The sequence below is a fragment of the Salminus brasiliensis genome, chromosome 1 (assembly GCF_030463535.1).
Source record: "Salminus brasiliensis chromosome 1, fSalBra1.hap2, whole genome shotgun sequence".
Taxonomy (NCBI): Eukaryota; Metazoa; Chordata; class Actinopteri; order Characiformes; family Bryconidae; genus Salminus; species Salminus brasiliensis.
Window position 1 is genome coordinate 48,136,043 of NC_132878.1, and position 26,975 is coordinate 48,163,017.

Sequence of the window (26,975 nt, forward strand, 5' to 3'; positions counted from 1 at the left end):
GTTCCACACCCCGCATGTTTTTATAGCCCCATCGTCCTCATGCAACTTGTTTTGGGTTTTGTTTTGTTTTTGACAGTGCAGTGTGTACATGTGTGTAAAAAACACAACCACTGCAATCTTTTTATAATTCCACAGATGATCAATTATTAACCAAATTGAAAGGAGCAAAAGACTTTCTGCAAACATTTACACCAATAACTCTTACAAGAAGAGTGTGAGACTACATTTAATGCAAAGTGTTATACGATTCCTGTTGCTCCCGCTCAAGGCAATCACATTAATCAGAAAGAAATGGTCTCTCATTTCTCCTAAATTTGTATTTGCATTTTCTGCAAACACAAGCAGGCATTTGCATAGAAAACACCAAAGCCTCCCTATTTACACATGCTCCACAAATTGCCAGACAGTGATCTGTCTCCAAAAAAGCATTTAGTGATTGGTGATTCAGAGGCCTCCTACCAAACTGCTCTCCAAGTAGTGCATAATCGCTCTTTATTAATTCGCCTGGTCTGATTTCAACAACAAGCCAAGACTGTCATCAAGAACTTGGCAGAGCTACTTATTTCAATCAGTCTGCTTTGTCATTGGAGCAGTATTTTGACCCTTTCAAATGGTGTCAGTCATTGATATTTTTATACTTGTTCAGCAGATGATGGAGAGCAGTTCAGCTGATTCTAGTGACCAGGTCAATGGTGTGGAGGAGCAGCTTGTGGATCCTATGGAAGACTTTAGCAGGCAGCTGGAGGACATCATCAACCAGTATGGCTCAGCGTCCAGCCTGATGGAGGAGCAGATTGCCATCTTGGAGGATGAAGAAGAGAAATTGGATGAAGAAGCCAGGCCTGAGGAAGTGGCCACCAGTGTGGAGGCCAGTGGCAGCCCAGAAAAGGATCAGACTACTGAGAAACTTCTCAAAGGTCTTGGTAAGGAGTTTTTACCATTACATACTAGTCTTGTTAAGCATAGGGTGCTTTCACACCTACCTTGTTTGGTGCAGACCTGTCAACAATTTCTTTAGGTGTGAGCACTCTGTGTACTCAGGCACACACAAAACACACACCAAGCCAAAGCTGTGTGTTCAGTTCAAAGTCTTATTTTGATCCATTTGTAATATCCTTGACAATTGGGTCATTGGGTATTTGATTTTGTTGAACCCTAACCTTAACATTTTTATTTAGACCTCAAAGGCTAGACGATTAGTCTCCTTCTCTTGTGCCAGTCAATTGCCCAATTTTGAAGCTTGCATTTTGAAGTGCTTAAAATCACATAAACAAGTTAATTCGGGATTACTCACCAACTTGACATGATCTGCAGCAAGTGTGAAATGATTTAGCTATACTTTCTGTGTAGCGTTAAATGGTATTAAGCTTTTATTACTTTTTAGCTAAAATAGGTTCATAGTCCCACTACAGAACTAAAGAAAAGCAAACAAATGATTGTTTTAACACTCTAAAAGGTGAGTGCTACCATGTCATATTGCAAGCAGGCGTCTGTTTGGCGCATAGTAGAGTGGGAACAGATTTTGCATGAATGACTCAGGTTCACTTCCCTCTAATGACTAATTTATGCTAATGCACATAATTGCCAGTATATATTCAGCGCATTACACATTTACATTCATTTGGCTGTGAGAGTGAATACACCGCCCTTGCATTTTATTAAACTAGAGAAGCAATATGCAGAAATAATACAAGGTCTGGCTTTCAGTAACCCCAGTGGACATTTCTCTCTTAAACAGCAGCTTAGAAGACAACCTATCTGTGTGAAGAAGTAAAAACACTTTGTGTGCCTTAAGCTATTAAAGCAAATCTCACAAGATAGGCCTACAGATGACTTTTACTTCTGCTGCTTCTGCTTGAAGTCTATAATTAATTATCATCCACGATTAGTAAGTAAACATACTTGCATCCATTCATTAGGAGGATTCCAAGATCATCAGTTCAAACAACTGCCCATACATTTTGGAAATTGTATTCACTTCCACTGCTTCCGATTTTTTGAAAAAAACAAAACAACCCAGAACCCCCAAGGCACAGGCATGCCATAAACTGAAAGATGCTGGAACACCCATGTTACTGTCTGCAGTCAAGCAAGTTCACCATGTACTGAGAGGCTGCCACCCAAGAAAGAAGCCCCTGCTCCAAAAATGACATCTTCAAGCTGAGCAAAGGATTGCAGCTGACCACATGACCAAGAAAATTCTTCTGGTCACATGAGAAAAAAATATGTTTGGAGGACTAAAGGTGAGACATTCAACCACAAGAACACTGTACCAACTGTTAAGCAAGGTGGTGGTAAGAGCATGTTTTGCTGCCAGTGCAATTGGTACATTGGCACAAAGTGGACGGATAAATGGAGAATCCTTCAGTCCGTCAGCTAGACAGTTCAAACTGCAATGGTTTTCCCAAAGCCCTGGCCTAAAAATGTGAACTGTACTTATTTATAGTCTGTGTCAGGAAATCAATAAATTTAATTGAACTCTACAAGTTCTGCCACAAAAAGAGTGGTATTTATCCAACCTGAATTCAGACAGCAGCTAGCTGATAGTTAACAAAAGCATCTGATAAAGACTGATCTTGCTAAAGGGACATTTAACCAAATATGGGATAAAGTCCAGCTCTTTAATAAAAACAGCCAATCAGTTTGCTGGGTACGCCATGAGCAGAAAAGGGTCAACAACATTTTGGCTCCAACCAGACAGTGTCAAAATAAAAGTCACTATTACAAATTAAGCAGTAACATAAAATACTTTCAGACTGGAAGCTAAAATTACATTTGTCTCCCTTTTTCTTGTTTGCTGATCTGGAAAATAAGGAAAATTGGTTTTACTTATCTATTTTATTGTTGCTACTACATCTTTTATATCATCTTAATAAAACAGTAACTTTTTGCCTGTTTTTCATCTTTATTGTCTTGATTTTTAGTTAGCAAATGCATAAAACAAACTCATAATAAATTTAAGGGCTGATAGCTACAGCAGTTATTTGGTCGACATCCATAATCAATAGATTATTCAACTATCAGAATAGGTATTTGTTGCAGCTCTAGGGATTACATGATGTCCATGATGTGTATTTTTAAGGTACCATAACTGTACCTTAAAGAGAATTTGGGGTCTATGTCAGTTTTTTCATTAGGAAATTTGTAGAAAATGTCTATTGCATCCTGAAAAAAACTTGTTCAAGAGCCCAAACGCTCTCACCCTAAACTGTTTTCCCTAAATGTCACTGGGTCCTCTGAATTACAAACTCATGAAGTACTCAAAATAAGACACAGTGCATGCTACAAAAGCTCAGTCTTTTTCATGTGATACACTATTTTAACTCTTTTATAACACCAGTTATCCAAACTGTAACCTACTACTCTGAAAGTCACTTAACTACCACAATGGACAAAGCTTGTGTGTAGTATTTCAGTAAGACTTATGATATCCACTGAATGCACAAGAGCTTGCATGCTGACCAGAGATTTTCTGCACAGGCATAAACATGAAGCCCGAACCTGGCTTGAACCAACGAGTTTGAGATGCAACGTGATCAGACCTGACTGTTACTGGTCAATTTGAAACCTGACCTAAGGCCTCTACTTGCATGCAGCTATGGACTATATCATTGCACAAGACCCAGAGAGAGAGGGAGCAGAAGAGATAAAGAGAGAAAGAGAGAATGTCTGGAACAAAGGAACAAATCTAAAAATCCCTCATTAGCAAATAAACCCAAGCCTGATTTTATACCTGACAAATCAACTCAAAATTTAGACATAATATTTGAGGGTAAATGTACATACAAACAAACAGGCGTTAGAACTCTGAAAGTGCTATTAATTTTTGCATTATACAAATAGGACTGTAATGGAAACTACAAAATGATTACAGATCCTCAGAGGTCTACAGTGATGATACAGTTTGATATACAATACTGCAAATCATTCAGATGATTCAGATATTGTAGATTTTATGAAGCTTGAAGTAGATAAGTCAGTGTGCCAGAGTCTAAAGTAAAGAAATACACTCCTTAACACAGCCTAGATCTTTGTGTGCTGTTCAGGATGCCAAGTTTAAGTAGTGTGTGAATAGAGATGAATATTGTAATTTAAAGTAGTTCCTCTCAACAATGTGATGTAAACCATATTAAGTGTCTAATCCCTACATGAACTCATAACCTGCTTCTCACTCACATCGCATCAAGATGGCTGATTGGGTGAGGGCCATAGCCAGCTTGTCTGTTTGGAGCATTAAATCATTGTAACATCATAGTAAAAAGTGATTTAACCCATATTTGTTTGTTGTCTACGCTTTACGGTTGACAAGTTGTTCTTTTATGCATTATGTCTCCAAACATATCTTTGCTGATTGTGAAGTCTAAAGAGCTCATCTGGCTTGTCTCTGTCAGTGGTCTCCAATCCTCCTCTTGTATAGCACCCTTTCTGCAAGTTATAACTCCAATCCAAATCTAAAACACCCCATTTAGCCAATCAAGGACTTCTTAAGGCAGTAATTGGTTGGTTCAGGTGGGGTGGATTAGGGTTGAATTCAAAGTCTATGGTATGGGGTCTCTCCCTGAGCAGGGTTGGAGACCACTGGTCTAGATGTTCTGTAGCATATTTCAAATATTATGTTTTGTGACATGATCATAGATAAGCTTTCCTTCTTATGGCTATTTCATGAAGATCATGTATGTGCAAGCAATGCTAATTAACTAGCTGAACCTTCATTGCCAGTCATATGAGGGGGTTATTTTTGTGTTTCTCTGTTTACAATCAGTCTCTCACAAAGTTGTCTTGGTCTTGCAGACCATTTCGTAATAGTGTTCCACACTGTAAAAAAACGCAAGCCAAAAACACATGGAGATCTTCTTATAGCCTTCTCCTGCTTTGAGGATTTCAGCTACTTTTGTTTTCCAGTCTTTAGACAGTTACTTAGAGAAACCAATGGTTTTTTAACAAGTATTTATAAAGCTTAGAAACTTGTTTCAGCTGATGATTTCTCAGTATAAGTGGTATTTAAGTGGTAACAAAGAAAAAATGGCATTTGGCTGAGAGCAGCAACATTTTTGCACTGACACAGTAAATTATCCTCCTTTTTTGTTTTAGTTTCCTACCAGTCAGGTAGCATTAGTCTTTGGCTTATGGCAATTGTGTTACCTTAGTAGTAATTGTATCATAATTCCACTATCCAGTACGACACAGAGGGTTTGCATTTTAGTCTTTGTTTACCTCAGTGTTTCTTCCTCATGCTCTTAGTAATTTTCTTTCTGCCACTGCTGCTGTTGCCCTCCACTTGCTTTCCAAAGGACTAAATACAGACATATGTGAAGATGCTTTGACTGATATAAAAGACATAATAGTTCGAATAGTTACGAAGAAGGAGCAGTACATTAGTTCAGAAGATGACTGAGATTTAGCGGGCTCTCGCTCAATGATGCAGGCCCGCAGTTCACAACTGATGCCAGATCTAATAGGAGCAAATTTAGCTTTACTCGGTAGGATCCCTGATGCCTTAAAGTTTTAACTAATGCTGTTTCAGTTTTCATCCAAGGGGATCAAAGACTCAACGCTGGCCCAGACGTGCATAGCATGCATCCTGAAGGCCCCAGAGTTGATTCATTCTGAAGCTCATTTATACATCCCACACCCCCATGTGGTTCCCCCCTTCATCTTTTGCATCAATTTCTTCCACACCTCACCAGGGTGCTGACTTAAATGGCTGTGCTTTGATCCGTCTGTACAGGTAAGGAAGCTTCACTCCTGCTGCAGAACCTGAACAAGCTCAGCTCACCAGAAGAGAAAGTGGAGACGGTGCTGAAGAAGTACACTGAGCTGGTGAGTGCCCTTAACATATATAATATTAACATTTAAAAGTATGCTCCTATTTTAAGATTACAAGAATATTTTTTTGGCAGAAGACAAAGTGTGTTTGTGAGTAGTAAAATGTGGGCAATAGTTGTAAATCTGTTTAATAAAATAAAATGCTTATTGTTATTTTTAGGTAAAGTTAAGGTTAGATTTAATAGAATTGATTACATTTGCAAAAATCTGTCAGCTTTGTCATTACTTATCACTACAGAAGTGTTGAGTGAGGAAGGGAATACAGTTTCTCCAGAACATGGTGCTACATTTAACATTAAACTGCAGCAGACAATCAGGCCTAAAATATCACAAATTCAAGCAATATATCAACAGAATACTTCACAAAGAACTAAAGCAGAAACTGCGTAATTGACTACTATACTATACTATACTATGCTAGACTACACATTTATTTAATCACATCATAGAGATCTAGACAGAATACCGTGAGTAAGAGGGGTTGGGGAATAATATCATACTTGTATTTTATTAGTGCACACTAAGTATAAGTAACAATCCTAAGCAGCTTGGATCAAAAGTGTGGACAATGTACAGAATTGTTCCTACATAAGAAGTGTTCCTACATATAAAGATCTTTTTGTGGGACATCCCACATGTAAAGTGACTGGGCGCAGCAGGTGCTGAAATTGATAAAAAGTGAGGTACTGGGATGAGCATCATGAGCATCATCAGGCAGATGTATCTGTTCAGCAGTCTGACTGCCCAGGGGAAGAAACTGTTTATGAGTCTGGAGATCTTGTCCCAAATGTTGCATAGTCTGGGTACAGACTGGATTGGTAAGGCAGCTCATTCCTAATATTGCAGGCTTTCCTTAGACCGAGATATTCAGATTGCTTATACAGATACAGGTAGATACCCTTATTGTCAGTGAAACCTGACAGTGCTTTCCTGTCTAAGATTTCCAGACAGGGATGCTGGAGGTCAGGATGCTCTATATGATGTTTCTGTAGAAGCAGCTGGAGATGGGTGCATGCATACTGATGCTCTTCAGTCAACATAAGGTAGTGGGGTCCCTAATGAGCCTTCTTCACTAATGAGCTGTTGGGTTAATGGGTTAGCCATTAGCCTAACGTGGGCTCCAGACTTCTTATCATAGCTCTGTTCATTAAGCAGGTTTGGTCATTTTAAGGAGTGTTAAACTTTTGAGGGAAGTTATTGGGCTTGTTTAAGATTAACTAGTAGTCATTGGCATTTGAGAAGGAGCTTAGAAGAGATCTGTCAAGCCAAAAGGTGTTACTGGAAGCACCTTGTGAGACCTGGCAGCTCATCACATATAACTTTTTTTTGTAGAATAGTGACTTAAATTTCACATACACCAAAATATTTTATAAACTGAATACTGCATTCGCTGCTTTGTCTGTATGGTTGAGCTTCTGGACAATGAGGACTAGACTCTATCGGCATCAAGTTGTCTCTTAGCTTGCACAGCAAGTGGAAAGGAACCGTGGCGCCTGGCTCAAAAAAAAAAAAAAAAAAAACTGCAGCCACTTTGCTCTTATCAGATTTGCATGCATAAAACCTAGAACCTTCTGTATACACATGACAGCTCAAAAACTGTAAACTGATTTTTCTTGCTTGGTTGAAGTGATCATGTAATTGTGGAAAACCTCTTGTTGAAGGTTCTATTTAGAGGCTTTTGAAAAAAAGGATTACACTGCTGTCAAAAAACTCTTTTTCAGTGCTATATGAAACCTTTAGCACTGCTGAAGTCAAATTTTTACCACTGTCACACTTTCCAAGCACTTGCCCCTAACCTCCCCACCATCCCCTTGACTCGGCCTCTAAAATGTTTCCCATTTTTGCTCCCCTTATGGACAGCTCTGACTAGTTATTCTCTATGTCATGCTCGTTTGTACTGATATTAGAGAATGGTACTTGTTACCTCTCTAGCTCTCAGTAGAGTAGTGTGCTGAAGTAGCCGTTCAAGCCTTTGCTGCTAATACACTACTGAGGAACAGGGTGGCATAATTCTAATGAAAATCCCTCAACAGCAGATGTTAAATGTGAAAAATTATTGTTAGCGGTTTATTTCCAAATTGTATTATCCAACCCTAACAGACAAAGCTTGCTCCCTGTTCAGTACGCACACAGCACCAGCGGCAAAAACAACAGCAACAACCTCACAGAGTGGTAGGGGGGTTGGTGATGGTGGGGGGGCAGCTAAGGAGGGAAACAAATAGAACACAGAATGGAGCAGAAAGAAAATCTGGAGAAAAAAAGAAAGAGAGAGCTCCTGGTGAGACGGTAGAAGTGGCTGTGCTTATACCGCAATGACCTAAATATTCCGCGCTCCGGGGCTGCATAGCTGAATCGGAACGCAAGGCCATATGCTGCGCTAGAAGGCTACAGCTTTTGCTGCCTCCCCTGTTCAACAAACACAGAGAGACATCAGGGACATAACGAATAAAAAAAAGTGAACAAAGCAAATAAAATGATTTCTGCTAGTGGTTGCAGCAAAAGTGGACGCTTGTGTTTGTAAAGGAGGGCTACCTTAAAGTGCTGAAAAGGCAGAAAAGAGGAAAAATCCTAGAGAGCTGTATCCGGTGCTGGGATCAGGGAGTTTATCTACATATACTTCCATCTAAGGCTGCAGTTTCAAATCCTCTTTGGGGCACATACCCAACCTAACAAGTAGATATTTGTAGATATAATCTTTAAATCCCTTAATTCCTGTATATGGGCCCATACCTAAACCTTACTGCCCTTAGTGAAATATGTTACATGTTTACATATTTTTATAGCAGCTACTGAATAGGTAATAGTACTTACTGAATAATTAGCAGTTACTAAGTTATTCTTAAAGCTTAAAAATAAGAGTTCAAAGAGTTGATTCTGCTTTAGAAAAATCTGCAGTGGTTAAGTGCAGAATGTGGAGTAATGTATGGCACCATCTGTATGTTTGTGTGTGTGTGTGTGTGTGTGTGTGTGTGTAGTTGGAGGAGCAGAGAGGGGAGCAAAGGCAGCTGAAGCTCATGCAGAACAAACAGGGTCTCCTGGTCAAGCAGAGGGACCAGCTCCAGTTTGAGCACAGCCGTGCCATCCTGGCCCGTAGCAAACTTGAGAGCCTGTGCCGCGAACTCCAGAAACACAACAGGACCTTGAAGGTGAGCAAACACCTAGCCCAGATCTGCCAAAGTGTCTTTTTTTCAAGCTGTGATCACCAATTGCTTCTAGAAGGCCAACAACCAGTAGAGCTTTGCTTCAACCATGATCTTCTACACAAAAAATATCTCATTTTCCACTTATTCTCATTGTAGTTAATCAGCGGAGACACATTTGCAGTCCAAATAATGCTTCTTAAGTTTAGTACTGGAGCTACAAGACTGGCTAAATATTCAATTTAATTTTTTTTTATACATATACACACACTTTTCTTAGCCACTTAGAAAACATTCTGTGGGGGAATTCAGCACAATGTCTGTTGTGTAAAATGGCTGCCCCCAGCTCTAAAGCTGCATGGTAAAAAATTGTTTACTTTTATAGTTCATTATAAGTGATACCATTCCCTAAACCCCACTTATATACCTGCACATCCTTAAAGAAGCGCAGAGAGTTTGAGAGTTTTATATGTATATTGCTGGAAAGGATTATAGGACTATAGTGTTTGTAAGCAATGTTTTGGCCTACTCACATAAAGTAAGATTTTTTTAGACCACAAAAACAGGCGATTTTTTATGTAGTGAAACCTGCATACCATCTGATATATTTTTTGCTATCTGTGCACTGTAAACAGGACTTGAAACTCCATTGAGTTTCCATTTGCCATGGCGTGTTAGGCCAGACCAAGATGGGATGAACACTTGCAGAGATGGATACAAAGCAAGAGGGTTTATTTAACAAAACCAGCTTAAACACAAGGGATGCAAAAACATGAGCAGCCAGTGAGTAACAGTGATAACCAAAACCCAAACGTGACAAACAAAATGGCGAACACAACAAACCTGGGACTGGGAGGAGCCGGAAGCTGAGCAGATGTAAATGGACTACACAGGGGACAACCAAAGAGGGACACTGAACTTAAACCAACAGGCAGAGCCTGGGCATGGGGACACTAAAGCTAAACAAGGGGAGAGCCGTGCTCTAATAAGTAGAGAGGGGTTGTTGGGGAACCAGCCGCTAGACCAAACGGCAAGGCCAACCTAACCTGAAATAGCGGTGAGCTGCCGCAAGCATGGGTCGCCTTGCTTGGGTGTGGGTAACCTAAGATTCCAGACATGAAGCGAGCGGGCCTCGCTAGACGTATGAGTAGCAGGGAGACCTGCACCTTAACGTGGGTAAAGCCCCGGAGCTGACCTGAATACACCGGAAACGTGCGAGGAACCTCAGGGCGTCCTAGAGGTTCCAGACAGTTCAATTCTCGGCAGAGAATGATGGCGTAGAGGCTCCTTAAATACCCCCAGTCCCAGGTGTAACACATGAACAAAACAGTGAATGATTACAACTGAACCATAACACACGTGAACACAAATAAACTGAACCACACACATAAACTTTAATGAACATAAATTGACTCAATTGAACCAAATACACATGAATGTAAACAAGGTGGAAGTCCTTATTTGGGCCTGGGGGCGGCGGCTTGGGTTGCCCCGGGGGAGAATGCGATACCGAGTGCCTGACACCATTGACCTTTTTTTTTCACTGCTCCCTGTCTGTTTTGTCTCTCTTTAATTTCCCTCCTCCACATGAGTGCTCATTAGCAATGGAAGCCATAGTTTGTGAAGTTCTTTGTGGACATAAACAGTCTAGGATGCAACTAGCCAGCTATATAAAATCACTGTGAAGTTCTCACCGTCATTCACTAGCATTTCAGCTCTGCTCTTTTTGACAGCATTTTTATAGTCACTCTGCTAAGAACAATAGGATACAATATTTTTGCATGACAGTGACACTTTACATTGGTAATTTTATTTTTTAGGCTTCAGTCAATAATCATCTCCTGCTCTCGCTCTCTTTCTTTCTCTCTCTCTCTCTCTCTCTCAAGCTGTTTGGCAAATGTTAGGAACATATAGATCAGTTATTGTGGAGAGAAAGGTGGGATTTAAAGAGAATTCTAGAGGATTTAAAGCTGTAAAAATCTGAACACTGAATAAGAGGCAAAAAATAGCCTTTCCTTATTCAACCTTGTTCAGCAAAGACTGCTTAACAAAACTATCATATTTCTTCAAAATAAGTGGTGAGTTAATTGAAATATAGGATTGTTCTACACACCTCCTTTTTATTAACTGAATTCTACTTATTTACAGAAACATATTTGCCATAACCTTTGTACATGTCACATTTTGGGCCAATTTCCCAGACCCAGATTGAGCCTTTAGGATTTTCCATGTATCATATCCATGAATCCGGTTCAAGTGTGTTCTCTGAAGGACATTACTTTAACTTAAAAAAATCAATTACATATTTCATTTAATCAGAGGTGCCTGGACTTCATGCATTTTGTAAATCAATACATAAAAACAGCAAGTTGATGAGCTATTGGTTGACCTCCATGAGAAATATTCCTGGAGATAAAATACTCTTCAAGGTCCTGTTTTGACATTGAGTGCTAAAAGTGATCTGGCATAATTGCATGCTAAATTCTCAAGAGTTTCTTAATTTATTCTCACTACTCAACTGCAGGACTAATTAGAAAATAAATATATACCACATCCATGACAGCATTCATCTTGGATTACCCACCATTTGCTATTTACTATTAACTGTTGCTTTTTCATTTGGCATTGTTATTCTGATTATTGAGTTACCCACAGTTCCCAGTGAAAGCACACTTTCTGATCGCAGTGGTTCTTTGTCATGGTTCTTGTTCCAAGAGTCTCCAAAGGGTTTAATGATCTATCGCTGTATGATAAATAGAGTTCAGGCAAGGGCCCTTAGACTCAGAGCTGTGCTGCCAAACCCCACTGGAAAGAGGGATTATGTCATTGGACTTCAGTGGCATTTGCCCTTCTGTTAAAAATCATGAAGTCAAAGATCATGTCTTACAGGCTTAAGGCATTGTGCAGGCAGCGCTCACCTTTAATAGCCCTCTGGTCTGCAGACCGGCTTGATATCTGCAAAGCTGGACTGATCCCAGGCCTTTTTGGAGCTGTTGACCTGGGTTCAGATACATAAAGCGTTAGAGTCTGATCTCGGAAATTGCCCTGAGGTGCTAGTTTATTAGGTAGACTGCGCTCATTGTCCTTTTTCAAATCTAGGTGCAATTTGTTGGTTTACAGCAACTGACTATTACCCCTCAGTTCTTTAGGAGTCAGATTTTATGCACAGGTTTTATGGCTCTCCTCTGCCCTTGAGAAAGCTTCTTAGATACAGGGTTTGCATTTAATAATAACTAATGGCTTTAGGCTTAATACCTTTAGTTCTGGGAGTTGATTTAAATTGACCTGCAGTAAAGACGCTGTACCACACTGTGCTATTTGGAAGCAACTCTTTTCATTTTTAATTATATTTACTCAATATGCATATGAAAGGTCAGCCTATTAAGTTAGTTTAGATATACCTTTATGCTATATAATCAAGCCAATATGGTGGTAACGTGGTGGCAGAGTTGTTTCCAACCTGCCTACATTTGAATAGCGAAAAAAAGTGCCCAGATTAGAAACCCTTTTCAGTGAAATATACAACCTTCTTGCTAAGAGTGTATGACACTCATCACATTTTAGTACATTTTTGTATTTGAAATATTTTATAGAACACGATAGAAAGTGTGAATGTGTGATTTGACTTAAGAGTTTTCATATCATGTGTGCATGTTAAAAAATGCAACAATGCGCAGGGGCTTGTGTTTTGACAGATGTAAAATGTGCTTCTGGGGCAGCTATCTTTTGCAGAGTAGAAGATTTGTGCCATCAGATGGGTGACAAAAGTGCTTCAGAAACATGGCCAGTGTGAACTGGCCTTAAGGTTAAATGTAATATTTTGGCAGCTTTGAGTAGAACTTGTCCAGCCTCACATCAGTGGCTTCAAAGGACACGTTAATGGGTTGAACGAATACTATATGTCATATACAGCTACAGATACACTGTAAATAGCTCATATATAAGTGTCTGCTCAGAGGTCTGGTTAAGTGTATGCTTACTTCCCCTTTATATGTGTGAGTTGGTATAGCTCATATGATGCACATGGTCAGCAACAATGCTCAAACAGTCAAAGTGATGATCGATTGGTATTAACTATTAATTAAGTGTGCCAATAAAATACCATTGGACCACTTCCACCAGCCTGGACAAATTCTGACCCTACCATCTGTGTGCCTCAGCAGAAAAGGAAAGATTCAATAAACAAGTCTATGTTTTTCCAGTTTTCAGCTGTCCAGTGCTGGTAGGCCTGTGCCCACTGCAGCCTTAGCTTTCTGTTGTTGGCTGACAGGAGTGAGACTACATGTGGTGTTCTGCTGTTGTAGGCCATTCGCCTCAAGGTTCGACATGTTATGCACTCTAAGATGCTTTTCCTCTCACCACAATTGTACAGAATGGTTATATGACTTGTAGCCTTTCTGTCTCAAACCAGTGTATTTTAACCTCTCGTTGCCAACAAGGCATTTCCATCTGCAGATTGCTGTACACAGGATGTTGTTTTCATTATTATTACCAGCTCTTCTGGCACCAATAATCATATCATGCTCAAAGTCACAGAGATCACACCTATTCGCATGAATTTATGCTTTGCACTGCTACCACATAATTGTGGTGAATTGCATGAATGTGTAGGTGTACAGATGCTCCTAAAATTGATTAGAGAGAAAAAAAATATTTATTATATATATTTATTATAGATTGTCTCAGATCAGTACCAATAATATTTGTTGTATAACTAACAATCGCAGCAAATGAGGAAGCTGTGTTAAAATGTAAAAAAAATTATAATTTACCTAATGGGGGTTAGGTTAGGTTAGCAGATATACATTAATATACATATATTTGTATCACATCTAATCAGGACTATTCTGAATATTATTAAAATGTTTATGATGGAAAAGGTAAGTTTTAAATTCAATACTTTTGGTTTGGTGAGGATGACACTTTTGTAATAGTGTAATGTTGTCAGACAGCATCAAAATAGATTATATATGTATAATCGTACTATATAATAGTGTATAATAGTATTAATATGTGTTCTGACCCTGTTTCTAAAAAAATAAGCTACCCGAGTAGCGCACGTATCTGTCAGTGACTGAGTCCCATTCCTTTTTACACTGTTCAGTTCACACCAGCAAACAATTGCAGTGCCTCTCACGCCGCCCCCTGGCCGCATTCCACTGTAGAAACACGTCACAAAGCTCATGTTATGTATGCCACCTGGAGCCATTCCGTCCCCAGCCCATCTCTGCAGTTCAGCAACATTGATTTCGGTGCATTTACCTCATTCAACAGATAGCTGCTGGAGTAATGGGGGGGAAAACAGGAGCACTCTAAGACAGAAATGTTTTTTTACTTTGTTTTCCACCAAGATGACTCAGAGGAGCCATGCAATCCCATTAGACACTTTTTACATGGCTGCTCTGTTCCAGACATGTAATAAATGAAGTTTCGACCCCTAATATCAAAGAGTGCATATGCTCGGAAGCCAGCAGTCCTCACCTCACTGTCTCGCTAATTAGTTTCTTTTAGATTTTTTTTTAGAGACAAGTGTCAGTGCCATGTGGATGTGTTATTTTTCAGCTGTGAAAATGGTAAATTAGAGTCAGGGTAGTTGTTAAACTTAGACATTTAGGTCAACTTGGGACTCTTCTGTTTGTTTCATTTCTTTTTAAGGAAACGGTACAATGCTTGCACAGCTATAGTGTGCCAGATGCTAGGTTCATGTGGCATTCAAAAAGTTCACAAGGGTGTTGTTGGATGGTTTCTATGGTGTTCTTAGTGGTTTCTAGGTTGTTGCTTAGCAGTTACTATGGTGTTAATATACGTAGTGTGGTGTTCCAGATTTGTTTGTTGGGATAAGAGAGTGCTTTGGTCTCTTAGATGAATGCTAACGTTCTGCTAAGCAGATGATATTCCATGATGGTTGATTTAAGGCACACTTGTCTTATTGGCAGTAAATAAATGTTCAATAGATGGTTTGTTGTAAACAAGATGTTTTAGTGAAAATAACCTTCTAAACTTCTAAAGATTAATCAAAAGGCTCTTGGAGGAAGCCTTAATGCTAAAAAACCTTTACATTATGGGTTGGTTTCCTAGACAGGAATTGAGTCTAGTCATGGATAACACAGCCTTCTAAATGGAAGTGAAAAGAAAATAGGCATAATCTTTGTCTGGGAAAGATTTTTTAATACCACTTACACTATATCCCTTAGAACATGGTTATTTAGGGAACCTGAAGTGCTCCATCTATGGCATCACTCAAAGAACCATTTTGGACACCTATATAGAGTATATATATGTTCTATGTGTATACGTTCTTATAGTAATAGTACAACATGTGAGAGTATTTCTGTATGTATGACTTGCCTCCCCCAAGAGCATGGCTGCAGGTGCAACAGCTTCACCTTCCCCAGATAGGAGCTTGAGGCTCACGTCAAGTGTGAACACAGGAAAGCTAGAAGATTGGGCCCCTGAGAGCGATGCTACACGCTTGGTTTATTCTCGATTAGCTGAGTCAGGGAAGTGGTGTTTCTGAAACGTTAGCTTGAGTCTCCAGGGCAGCCTGCGGGGGGCACACAGCTCGTTTACACTTCATACATATTCTCCTCTGCCTGATTCAGAAACCTCATACTGCTGCTTATTTTATGTCACAACTGGATATCGGTTTGGACTGAAGCCGTAAAACTGGAGTGCCCAGACTTTTTGTCCTTGAGGATGTGCAATGTCTGTGGTGGGCCGAGGGGAAAAATAAAAAAATACAAATAAAGAATGTGACAAGGTTTCAGAATTATTGATAAAAGCATTATTTTATAACATAATGCAATGTTGTGTTACAATTATAGAGAAAAAATACATGCACATATACATCCTTAAAAAGGGTTCTTGCTGACAGGTGCAACCATCTAAGCGTTTGCCCTATCATTGGGAGTTGGTAGGTTGGTAATCCCACGTGATGCCACAGCCATCCATCTACTTCCATCACTTGATACTCGTTCTTTAGTAAAGACAATGACTGTGACTGAAATTGATTGCTGTCTGTGTTTTAGGGCACTATTGAGAGCAACAGCTATTTTTCTCTTGATGTCTAAATTAAAGTGTTCTTTTGAATTGAAGAGTGACTTTGTGGCATTATTATCACCCACAATCCAAAAAACAGATGTTTTTAAGTGACTGGTGCGCGCTGACACAGGTTAATGACAAAAAAGTGTTTAAGATTTCATGTATTGTTTAAAAAAAAATACGGCTATTTAGTGAAACAGTTAGTTCAACCCTGTATAGCACAATATTGATGAGGGAGTTATGAGTTTTGAACGCCAGTGGTGACCATGACAACCATGACCATGATATAATTCAATATAAAAGTTATGTGCCAATTAAATCTGCTTTTGATTATTATAAGTAGATGTTCTGTTTACCTTCTCAGTTTATTTCTTTAAAGTAATGCTTGCAGAAATGAACAGAATTTGGTTCAGTACTGTATTGACTATTGCAGTGGTTCAGAATATATTTTTTTAATATTGTCAGCGGCTATACAGACATGGGCGCCACAAGTACTGTATGTGTCGCACAGCTCCAGGGTCCTGGAGTTGTGGGTTCCATACTTGCTCCAGTTGCTATCTGTGTGGAGTTATGTGTGGTGTGTTTTCCCCATGTCTATGTGGGTTTCCACCCTTCTCCCAACAATACACATGGTAGATAAATTGGTCCTTGGTGTGAGTGTGTGAATATTATTAAATTATAATTTTCTTTTATGCTGTTCCAAGGCAAATACAAGCAATACATATATACCAAAGCATTTATGATTGCAACAAATTTCTGTGACAAGTGGTACATTTTCTGAAAGAAATGCAGGGTTGACAATATTTTTGGAAATGACTGTAGGTACACAACAGTCTTCAGGGCAAAATAATCTATCAGGACAATCTATCTGATTAAAAATGCACTAATGTCCCTGTTCTGGGAGTATGAGAGGATGGTCAAAATATCTCCTTGTATTTAAGTAATAGAAACACACCTATTTCCTTAGCTCCAGCTTCAGCAGTTACTTTCCTAGAAACTGCAACTCTGCGTCTTTGGCATCAAACATTGCTGCTGTCTCTTTTTCACCGCAGGAAGACTTGCTGAAGAGGTGTTGTGAGGATGAGAAGAAGCGTATGGAGATCACCACTCACTTCCAGAGCACGGTGGTGGACATTCAGGCCCAAATTGAGCACCACAGCAACCGCAACAACAAGCTGTGCCAGGAAAACAGTGAGCTGGCTGACAAACTAAAGGCCATCATCAAGCAGTATGAGCAGAGGGAGGAGGTACAGTGACACACATACACACTTACATACATACTAAACATACAACCCCAACAGATCAGGCTACGTTATTGTGTCATTTAGGGCTGAATTTCCATTCTCAATGAATGGGCTTAGTGATTTAACTGCAATGTGAATTATAGTCTAGGTATCTGCAACTTATTATAAATGCATAATCACCACAAAGGAGAGTTATTAGCACTCAATTAGCTTTTGAGCTTGGCAGAAAGCTAACAGGTTAACAGATTGCTTTAATAATATTCCCATAAATTCCTTTACTAAAGGATTCACTGTAAATCGGCAACATGTACATGTCACTACTGACAGCCCAAGTATCAATTTAATATACACTTGTTGACCCCTCTGATTTGTAGTGGCACTTTGCTGGTGTGCGAAACTATAACCCATCATTTCAAAGAAAGTTTGGGTTATATATCAGATATCAAACATTATCTGTCCATTTCTGACCATTGAGTCAATCCTGTCTGGATATCTGTGAGTGGTGGACCACTATATGTTTTAAGAGCAACACTGCTCTGCCTGATATCATAGACAGTACTGTGCTGCTAATATGTCACTAATGTGCTGGGAATGGTTCAATAGTGAACTAAATAGAGCAGAGAATTACTGAGAAATTGTGCATCAAACAATCCTTATAGTATCCTTATAGTAATGTATTAGGCCAAGGACACTACCAAGCTAAGGCACGGGACAAAGCAAAACATGCACATCTATTATATGAGAATCTCCACAGCTTGCTGAACAAGTTGAGCCCTATATATCTATATATCCAAATGTTTGTGGACACCCCCTAATAAATGCTATCAGTTATTTAAGCTGCATCCATTGCTGACAAAAATGTGTATCTACACACACACACACACACACACACACACACACACACACACATACATCTTGTCTAGTCCCTGTAGACTATATTAGAAGTATTGTTAATAGAATAGGACTCTCTGGAGCACATAAACATCATGAACCTATCAGCACCATGCCTAATGCCAGGCGTGGGCTAGAGGGGTATAAAGCCCCCCAGCATTTATCTGTGGACCAATGGAACTGTATTCTCTGGAATGATGGATGGTGCTCTATCCAATACTTTTAAGATGAGTTGGGCATGAGGTGGAATGATGATCATCCAACGTCATGACCCCTTGTTTCTGAATGCATTTAGATCCTCACAGCAACGCCCCAAAATCTAATAGTAAGCTTTCTTCCCCGGACAGTAGAGACTCACTCTAACTTTGTTATTCCAACAAAAGCAGGATAAGCTCTTTTAACCCTTTTTAACCCTTGATAACAAACAATAAATAAGCAGGTGTCCCAATACTTTAGTCCATATAGTGTAGTTATGATAACAGTTCCTATGATAATCACAACAGTAATAATAACCTCAATTTCTGTGCTACTAATACCTACAGTGGCATGCGAACGTTTGGACAGCCTTGTTCAAAATGTCTATTAAGTGAGTAGAACATGAAATGATCTCCAAAAGGCAGAAAGATTAAGCAGAAACACTGGTTTTCAACATTGTAAGCAAAGACCATTCTATTATTAGTGTGTTAGTAGTCTCCAGTTTTTTTTTGGAATGGCACATTTTGCTTCACACCCCTCTAAATGACTTTGTTTACATCCTATCCCTTTAATTATGCAAAATTATGCAAAACAGGTGGAAATCCCCCTGCTGCAGTAGCAGCCTCTGTTCTTCTGATTAAGGCTTTACACTAGATGCTGGAACATAGCTTTGAGGAGTTGATTACATTCAGCCGCAGGAGCATTAGTAAGGTCAGGTACTGATGTTGGATGGCTGGTTCTGGATCCCAAACACCACTTCTTCTTATCCAAAATGTATTGGGTGGCGCTCTATCACTTGAGACAATGCAGTTTCACTCTTCACAATCCAGTCCTGGGGACCTTTCTATTCTATTAGTCTGTTTAGTCTGGTAGACTAGTATTTGATTGGCTAAACTAGACCATAGAATACATTTACTTTACCCTCGATAGACAATAACATTCATGTGGACAACCATGTCTCCATGTAAAACTTTAAAGGACCGATAGGCACAACCATTATGTTAGGCTCAGACACAGATATAATTGCGTGGTGCATTTCCACAAAAACCACATCCCAACATGCTACAACCCTGCTTCATCCACAGCAAGAACCCGTCCTCATTTTACTTCTGACTTCTTGATTCATGCTCTGTTTGAAACTTGCACCTTGTAGAACATTCTAGCATGGCGTAGTTAATCACATGAGAATCCACCAGGGAAATGACAAGCCCAACGTGACACAGGCTTGGCTCAATCTGTCACGCTGATGGGTACCACTGAGACCGCTCACTCACAGCTGTGTACAGGAAAAAAAGAGAAAAAAAAACACTTTGTGTTGTTTAGGTGGACTTTTAGCACTGGGAATTGAGACATGTATCTCTACTGCCCCCATCTGCTTCAAGGAGGTTAGCACAGCACAAAGAGGAATGTGTCTTGTCTATGTCTTGTCTTATACGCTTATGCCACTTACTTAAATGAAATCAGAGGTGATTTAAAATAGCACATTCCTAACATTTGCTGCTTTTTCTTTGGCACTGGAGCTATGAGGCAAATGTAGTTAACAAGCAATGGAAGTTATGCAATTGTCAAACCACACTGACTTGTGGCATTAAGCTGTGGTTCTCTTTAAACATAGAACATAGACAAAAGTACCTTGCATACATCCTTAAAGGGGGTTCTTCAAGCAGTCTGTAATAAAGACAAAAATGAGCTTAAATGGACTTGCCTGGTTAAACGGTCCTTCTCCATAATGGAAAACCCTGAAAAGGGTTCTACTTGTAGCATCAAATGGTAAATATGTCTTGGCTGATGAGAATGTGATATGTAGGCTCCTGTAAGTCAGTGTATTACCAATGGCAGCTTTGCTTTATTGTTGTATTTTGTAATGAGCTAAGCTAAAAGTGCTAAAAGTACAGAGTGTCTATGAGTATTTTGAATGTTCCTGCTTTGTCATATTTTCATAATGTTTTCTTAAAATGATCCACACACCTCCGATAGTGGCCCCTATAGCATCACCTGATATTCTTTATTCATCAGCCCACTACGTTTTTTTGTGCCTATTTAACAAAATAGATAGGAATTATCTTTTCAAACACATCTTTGCCAAAATGTGAGCGTAACATGCATGTAAACGCAAGCGTATACCACATAAACATTTAAGCATTTCCGTTTTGACTGCCACTGTATATTTGCTTACGTTGATAAGCAGTCAGTTCATGGAGCCACAGTACAGTACATGAAGTCCTAGAAAACACCAGCTATTCCATATTTTATAGACTGGATAGTCTACAGTGTTCTTCTGCATTCACCCCAGGTTCATTTGACTTGACAGTTTTGTGAGTTCAGTAAGCCTGCCAGTTTCATGAGGTTCAGGTGTGTTGGAGACTATTAGACCTGTATATCCAGACATTAACTGAAGTGTGTTTTGCTATATTTTTCCATCATCTCTTTCTATGCCCCTCAAACAGAGTTTAGAGAAGATATTCAAACAGAGGGATCTGCAGCAGAAACTGGCGGATGCCAAATTGGAAGAAGCTAACTTGCGGCTGAAGGAAGCTGAGGAAAAGCACAATAGAGAGAAGGAATATGTGAGTCACGCAGCACCCTTATTTTTGCCCTTCTGAGGTGCCTCAGGCAAACAGAAGGATTGCTGTTATTTGCTATGTTTTTTACCACTATTTTCTGAGTAGAGCTAAATCGTGTCTATGTCTTTTCTATGAACTTTATGCATTTTTAGCCAAGTACCCTAAATCAGTGGTTCTCAACCTGGGGGTCAATCATTTTGAGGGATGGTTGATGTTTTTGCTAAATTACTTTTCCATTGAATATTCTGCACTAATGATTGTCATTGTATGCCAAAACATAAGTAAAGACACATGCTCCCTGAGTCTGGTGGCACTAACAGCTCTAACATAGTAGCTCTTTAATGTGTAACCTCAGACAGATATGAGACCCTCATAAGCTCATAAAACCGTTCACTAAATAGCTTTGTGAACAGACTGGGGAACAACTGATGGATTTATAGCAGAGAATTCAAACAATATTACTAATTGGCTGACATTTCGTAGTAGAGAGCAATTCTGAATGCAGCTCTAGATAGTTTAGGGATGTGAGATAAAATAATAGTATTTTATGGAGATAATATTCATATATTCAATACAAATATTCTTAAAAAGATATGATGAAATTGAGCTACAAGTGTTTGATGTTAAGGGTTGTGGCAAGACCTTTTATGTGTTTGTTGATTTATTTTCAGTTTTATTTTATTATTTAGTTTTAATGCAATATGAACCCTGCTTACCTACACAATCAATTCATCATAAACGAATTCTGATCACAGTAAAGTTCTATGCCAAAAAAGTCTTTAATACATTTTCTAACAGATAAGCCTTTATGCAGTGCTATTAGTGTTATCTTGTTTATCCAGATCTTCAATTGAATTTCTTAATGACAATAGTCAGCTGCACAGATTTTGTTAACCCTTTTGTACAACAGTTTATTATAAAGACTTTCATACTTACATACTTACATCATTAATATTAAGAAAAGAAAAATACTTTGATTTCACACACAGTCATTTGAAAAGATGTGTGCATTGTTAATTGTGTTCTTAAATGTGCAACAAATTCCATATTTAGGTTTATGCCTGTTAATATTATGTAGACAGTAACAAAGAATGCAATTTGAACAGGGGTGACTGAGCAGAGTTTTGCATACGACTGACTTAAAAATGGGTGAAAATCAGTGTGGGACACTTGGCTCTGTATAGTCTGCACTGCCAGAGTTATGCGACTGTAAACTGCCTATATTACAAAGTGCTAACAAAGGGGTTTTGAACTCTAAATGATATTTTTCTTAGGTGGGGGGGGGGTCACAGGTTGAGAACCACTGCCTTGGACTAGTCTTTGATCAGTAGCTATTATATTACTATCAGTATTTAGCATTATTCATTCATGCATGGAGAGTTTAGAAAACAAGCAGAAAGTTTCAGGAGGTGACCCATATTAATGTCTCACTGTCTTTGTTGCTAGTTGCTTAAAGAAGCAATTGACAAAACAAAGAAATGCTTCACAATGAAGAAGCAGGAGTTGCAGATGAAGAAGCAGGTAAACACTGAGTGCTCTGTCTCTCTTTCTCTCCCATTTTGTGTGTCTTTTTATCTGTAACCGCAGTTACTGACTCACGCTGCAGAGTGGAAGCTACAAGCTAAAGAGCTGAAAGAGCAGCACACTGTGATGCAGGCTCAGGTGAATATCCACTGCAGTGCTTACTTAATCGCTCTTCAAACTCTCTCTCTCTCCCAGAGGCTTAGACAAATAAGGTATTAATAAAAAGTGTACTGATGCTTAAAGGACGATGTCAGGGTAGTGTTCTTCTTTTATGACAACACAAAAGAGCCTAAATTGCATCCATTAAATCTCTTCAATCAAAAACACATTTAGAAAGCAGGCCGATTATTCATGAGTGTTAGCTGTTAGCTGTTTCTCACTGATCCCATTCAACATGCACCTAAAGTAGTTGTGGTCAAGAAGAACAATCAGAGAAATGTTCTTGAACAGACCGCGGAACAAAGTACCTAAATACAAACGTTGCTACTGTCCAGCCTCTGCACAAGATAAGAGTCCCTACAGTTTGCCTTAGGGATCTGCGATTGGTCCAGTACCATTTTGTCACATGCTTCCACAAGTACATCTACAACGCTACACCAGAGAGCGAAACCCCATATGCAGTAGCACACCAGAGGACAATGTTATTAGCAGTCCACGCTAATTCAATTGAGTACAGGCCAGCAAAAAGGGCTCCATCTGCTACTGTTTTTGATACTTTTCTGGTTTTGGCAGCTGGTATCAATATTTTATGCTGCTCTTTTAAAGAGCATCTCATTACTTTAATATTTTCAGACCAGAAATCGATCTGTTGTAAATGCAAGCTAGCTATTAGGTTTCCCTGCAGCTGCTTCCAGGATAAATCCAAATTTAGTTTATAGAACAGATTAAAAAGGGAGCATTTCTTGGGCCTGAGCAAACTTAAAGTGTGTGACTATACATTGTAAAGACTTAGGAAATGCCTGCTTTCATACATACATACATGTTCTTAAAAATATTACTGCAACTGTCATGTCAGTGCACTCATCTTCTGCACTTATCTTCTATATAACGCTGCTCAACATTCTAATCACTGAATGATGACTAATGATTCATCGTTACATATGTGCTTAATGGACGTGTATGCAGAAGTGACCAATACACTCTCCAATAATGGGGAGGGCCTTCCTTTACTCTTAAAAGCGTCTCAATTGTCTATGGTATGGATTTCACAAGATGTCCTAAACATTCCTTTGCGAGTCTATGTTGACATCATTGCAATCCCGGCAGCTTTTTTCAGGAGCACTTTCATGCTATGGATCTTTAGTTCCACCACATATCAAAGGTCTTCTACAGGATTCAGATTCTGTGAATGGGAAGTCCACTGAAAAACATTAGATTGAGACAGCTTTGTCTGAGCCATTAGAAGAGGAGTACATTTTCACTATGAAAGAATGCACATGATCAGCAACAATATTCAAATAGTCTGTGGCAATCAAGCAATGATTGCCATTAATGGACCACAAAATGTGGCATAAAATACTCTGGAAATACAGTCATGTCACACTAAAAAAAAAACCTAAGATCACCATTGTGATGGCTGATGTGAACATTACCTGAAACTGCTGGCCCATATCTTCTACATATCAGGTCTACATATCTTTCTCATTAGTGGCAACAAACTTTATTCAGTCTAGCACAGAGCTGATTGCAGTGATGCCTTTAGAAGGTGCTTTCTCTATCCACTCCTTAAATGTTAGGACAGAAATGAAATATCCACAGGGCTCTAGCCCACAGAATACTAATTTCCACAATACTAAATTGATTACCGCTGCTTTTGCAAATGATTGATGCCAGTTTTTACCGTTATAACTAATCAGTGAAAGCATGCTGCCACTTGGTGGCCAGTGTTTTAAACTGAACATTCATTTATATGTTTAGAACCTACATTATGAATTACTAAACAAGCCATATCAATATTGTATTCTACCTTTAGTCAGTTCACCGTATACTTGTTCTGAACCATGTTACATATCCAGTCCAATTAACACCCAGCAAAGCAATCTTCATTTATCTTCTAAACCAAATTAGCTTTGTTAGATGTGATTGAGTGGGCTGATTTCTTTGGTCAGAATGGAGAAGAGAACAAATGTAAGGAGTCAGTTCGAATTGAATCATTTGTATGAATATTGTGTCTACAATGAATGTAATTTGTGAAGCTCCAACAATGCCAAACGTATGTTGTCTCATTCTTTCTTTGTAGCTTGTGTTGTACTCTCAGAAGTTTGACGAGTTCCAGGCCACACTGGCCAAGAGCAATGAAGTGTATGCAACTTTCAAACAAGAGATGGATAAGGTGTGTAACATTATATCACCATACAATATTGCGATGCAGTATCATTATTGCGTTGTTATATCTCTAATCTACCACTCAAGTCGTGCATCATGCACAACTTCAGGTCTATGACCTCCACTTTACAATATACTCCTCCACAGATGACCAAGAAGATGAAGAAGCTGGAGAAGGAATCCAATGTGTGGAAGATACGCTTTGAAAGCTGCAACAAAGCCCTTACTGAAATGATTGAGGAGGTGAGGTCCTGCATCTTTTTGTATGAAATTAAACTAGGGATGTTAAAGCAATCATGCTGATGCTACACTGACTTGTAATAGGGAGAGAGGTGCCACTATTGTTGCCACTTCGGACTATCTGCACTATGTAACTCTGGTGAAACAGGCAGGACAACACTTGTGAAAACTGTGTAAAAACAGTGAAAAGTCCTGTAATATTACTCTACCTTGTTAGTTTGCATCCTTTTTTCAGTGACAGTTCTGTACCTCTCAGCTAATTCAGAAAAGGGCAAATACACTTTCCAACTATATATGGATATGTAACAGGAGCAAGAAATACCAATTTTCCATAATGCGGTTTTAATGCTCCGAAAAGTAAATGTGGTGACTTGACCAGTTATGCTTTTGATTTATTTTATTTTTTTGGTTTAGTTTAGATTCAGTCAGGGTTGATTAAGAGTATTAGTTTAATTTATATTTATAGTTTTCATTTTAGTTTTTGTATTACACTGGACAGTAGTCTCAGTTTTATTGGAGTTTTATTTACATATATGTTAGATTTTCATCTACAGTTAGCTCTTGTACAGGCTTACATAATTGAGCTAAGGTTAATGTTGTGTGAGTTTTAGGCTTTTGAGCTAGGATATCACATGCTAGCATATATGTTAACACAAAATCCCAGAAGATTCTCATTTTATCCCTCCTACCCCCAGGGTTGTTAATATGAGCTTTGCTGTGCTAAAATAGAACAGCAGCAGGCTATGCTTGGCCATATTACACTTTCAAAATCACAGATGGGATCTAAACTATGGGATGGGTTCACTTAAAAACCTGTCAGTGTGTATGCATGATAATTTATGTATTAAACTGCCAAATCTGCACTGAGTAACACTGTCTTGATCTGTCCCTTCCCACAGCGCTCTGAGAAGGGCAAAGAGCTCGAGCTGTTCACCTTGAAGATCCACAAGCTGGAGTTGTTGTGCCGAGCACTGCAGGACGAAAGGAAAGTGCTGTATGACAAGATCAAAGATATCCGCTTGCAGGGCTTTGCAGCCTCAGTGCCCATAAAAAACGAAGAGGAGCTTCCAGAGCTTAGTCAGCTGCCTGAGCCAGAGCTCCCACATAACCCGGCGCTAACAACAGAGATGGAGAAATTGTGGAAGGAACAAGCCCGTCTGGAGGAGTTTGCCGCCTCCCTCATGGCTTCTACTACAGACGACATAGAGGACTCAGAGGAAGAGGAGGCATCATCTGAACCAACAGTTTCTGCTGTTCCTGTGCCAATTAAATTAACATCCGTAGTAGAAGAACCTTCCTGTCTGGAAGAAGCAAAGCAAGTGGCAAGTAAATCATCGCCTACAATTCCTGAGCCAATCAAAAGTGAGGCAATCCAATCAGAGGCCAAGCAGGAGTCTGTTAAACAAGACGACATCCAACAAACAGAATCAACCAAGGAAGAACCACCCAAAGAGGAAGTTGCAAAAGAAGAGCAAGTCATGCAAGACACACAGCACACCCAAGAATCCAGCAAGCCAAAACCTGTTCAACAAAAAGAGGTGAGGTTTCAAGAGGTGGAAAAAGAAAAAATACAACCAGAGGCTCCTAAAGAAGAATCCACCAAGGAAGAAGTCAATACAGTACAAGAGCCCAAAGTAGAGTCTGTGAAAGACGAATCAGGTTCCGCTGAACCCACCAAAGTTGAAGCCATCAAGGATGAATCTATTACAGCAGAAGCCCCCAAAGTAACGTCAACTGCCAATGCAGAGCCTGGTACAGCAGATGCTCCCAAAGTAGAGCCAATCAAAGAGGAACCCTGCCCATCTGAACCTGTAAAAGCAGAACCAGAATCAGAACAAGCTGTGGCAGCAGTGCCCAATACGGAGGAAGCAAAACCACAAACCTCCAAAGCCCAAGAAGCCAAGCCAAAGAGCAGTAAGCCCCAGCCTAAAAAACAAGGCTCCTCTAAGAAGAAAGTTGCAGCTAAGGCCACAAAGAAAAGCTGA

The 26,975-nt window shown here is 39.4% G+C and overlaps 1 protein-coding gene across 1 annotated transcript; it reads left to right on the forward strand.

Annotated features, from left to right (window-relative positions):
- The first annotated feature begins 649 nt into the window (after positions 1-649).
- Positions 650-26,975, forward strand: txlnba (taxilin beta a). The gene is made up of 9 exons (XM_072695967.1): positions 650-917; positions 5,729-5,820; positions 8,802-8,972; positions 17,060-17,254; positions 20,785-20,904; positions 22,348-22,422; positions 24,665-24,757; positions 24,898-24,993; positions 25,890-26,975. Exons 1-9 carry the CDS (start codon positions 650-652, stop codon positions 26,973-26,975), a joined length of 2,196 nt encoding a protein of 731 aa, XP_072552068.1.

What these genes read in the sequence shown, in the direction of transcription:
- txlnba (XM_072695967.1), top strand. Translation starts at nt 650, where the DNA reads ATGATGGAGAGCAGTTCAGCTGATTCTAGTGACCAGGTCAATGGTGTG. An exon ending in AACACAACAGGACCTTGAAG is followed by an intron (nt 8,973 to 17,059) that starts GTGAGCAAACAC and finishes TTTTCACCGCAG; the next exon opens with GAAGACTTGCTGAAGAGGTG. An exon ending in AGTTGCAGATGAAGAAGCAG is followed by an intron (nt 22,423 to 24,664) that starts GTAAACACTGAG and finishes CTTTCTTTGTAG; the next exon opens with CTTGTGTTGTACTCTCAGAA.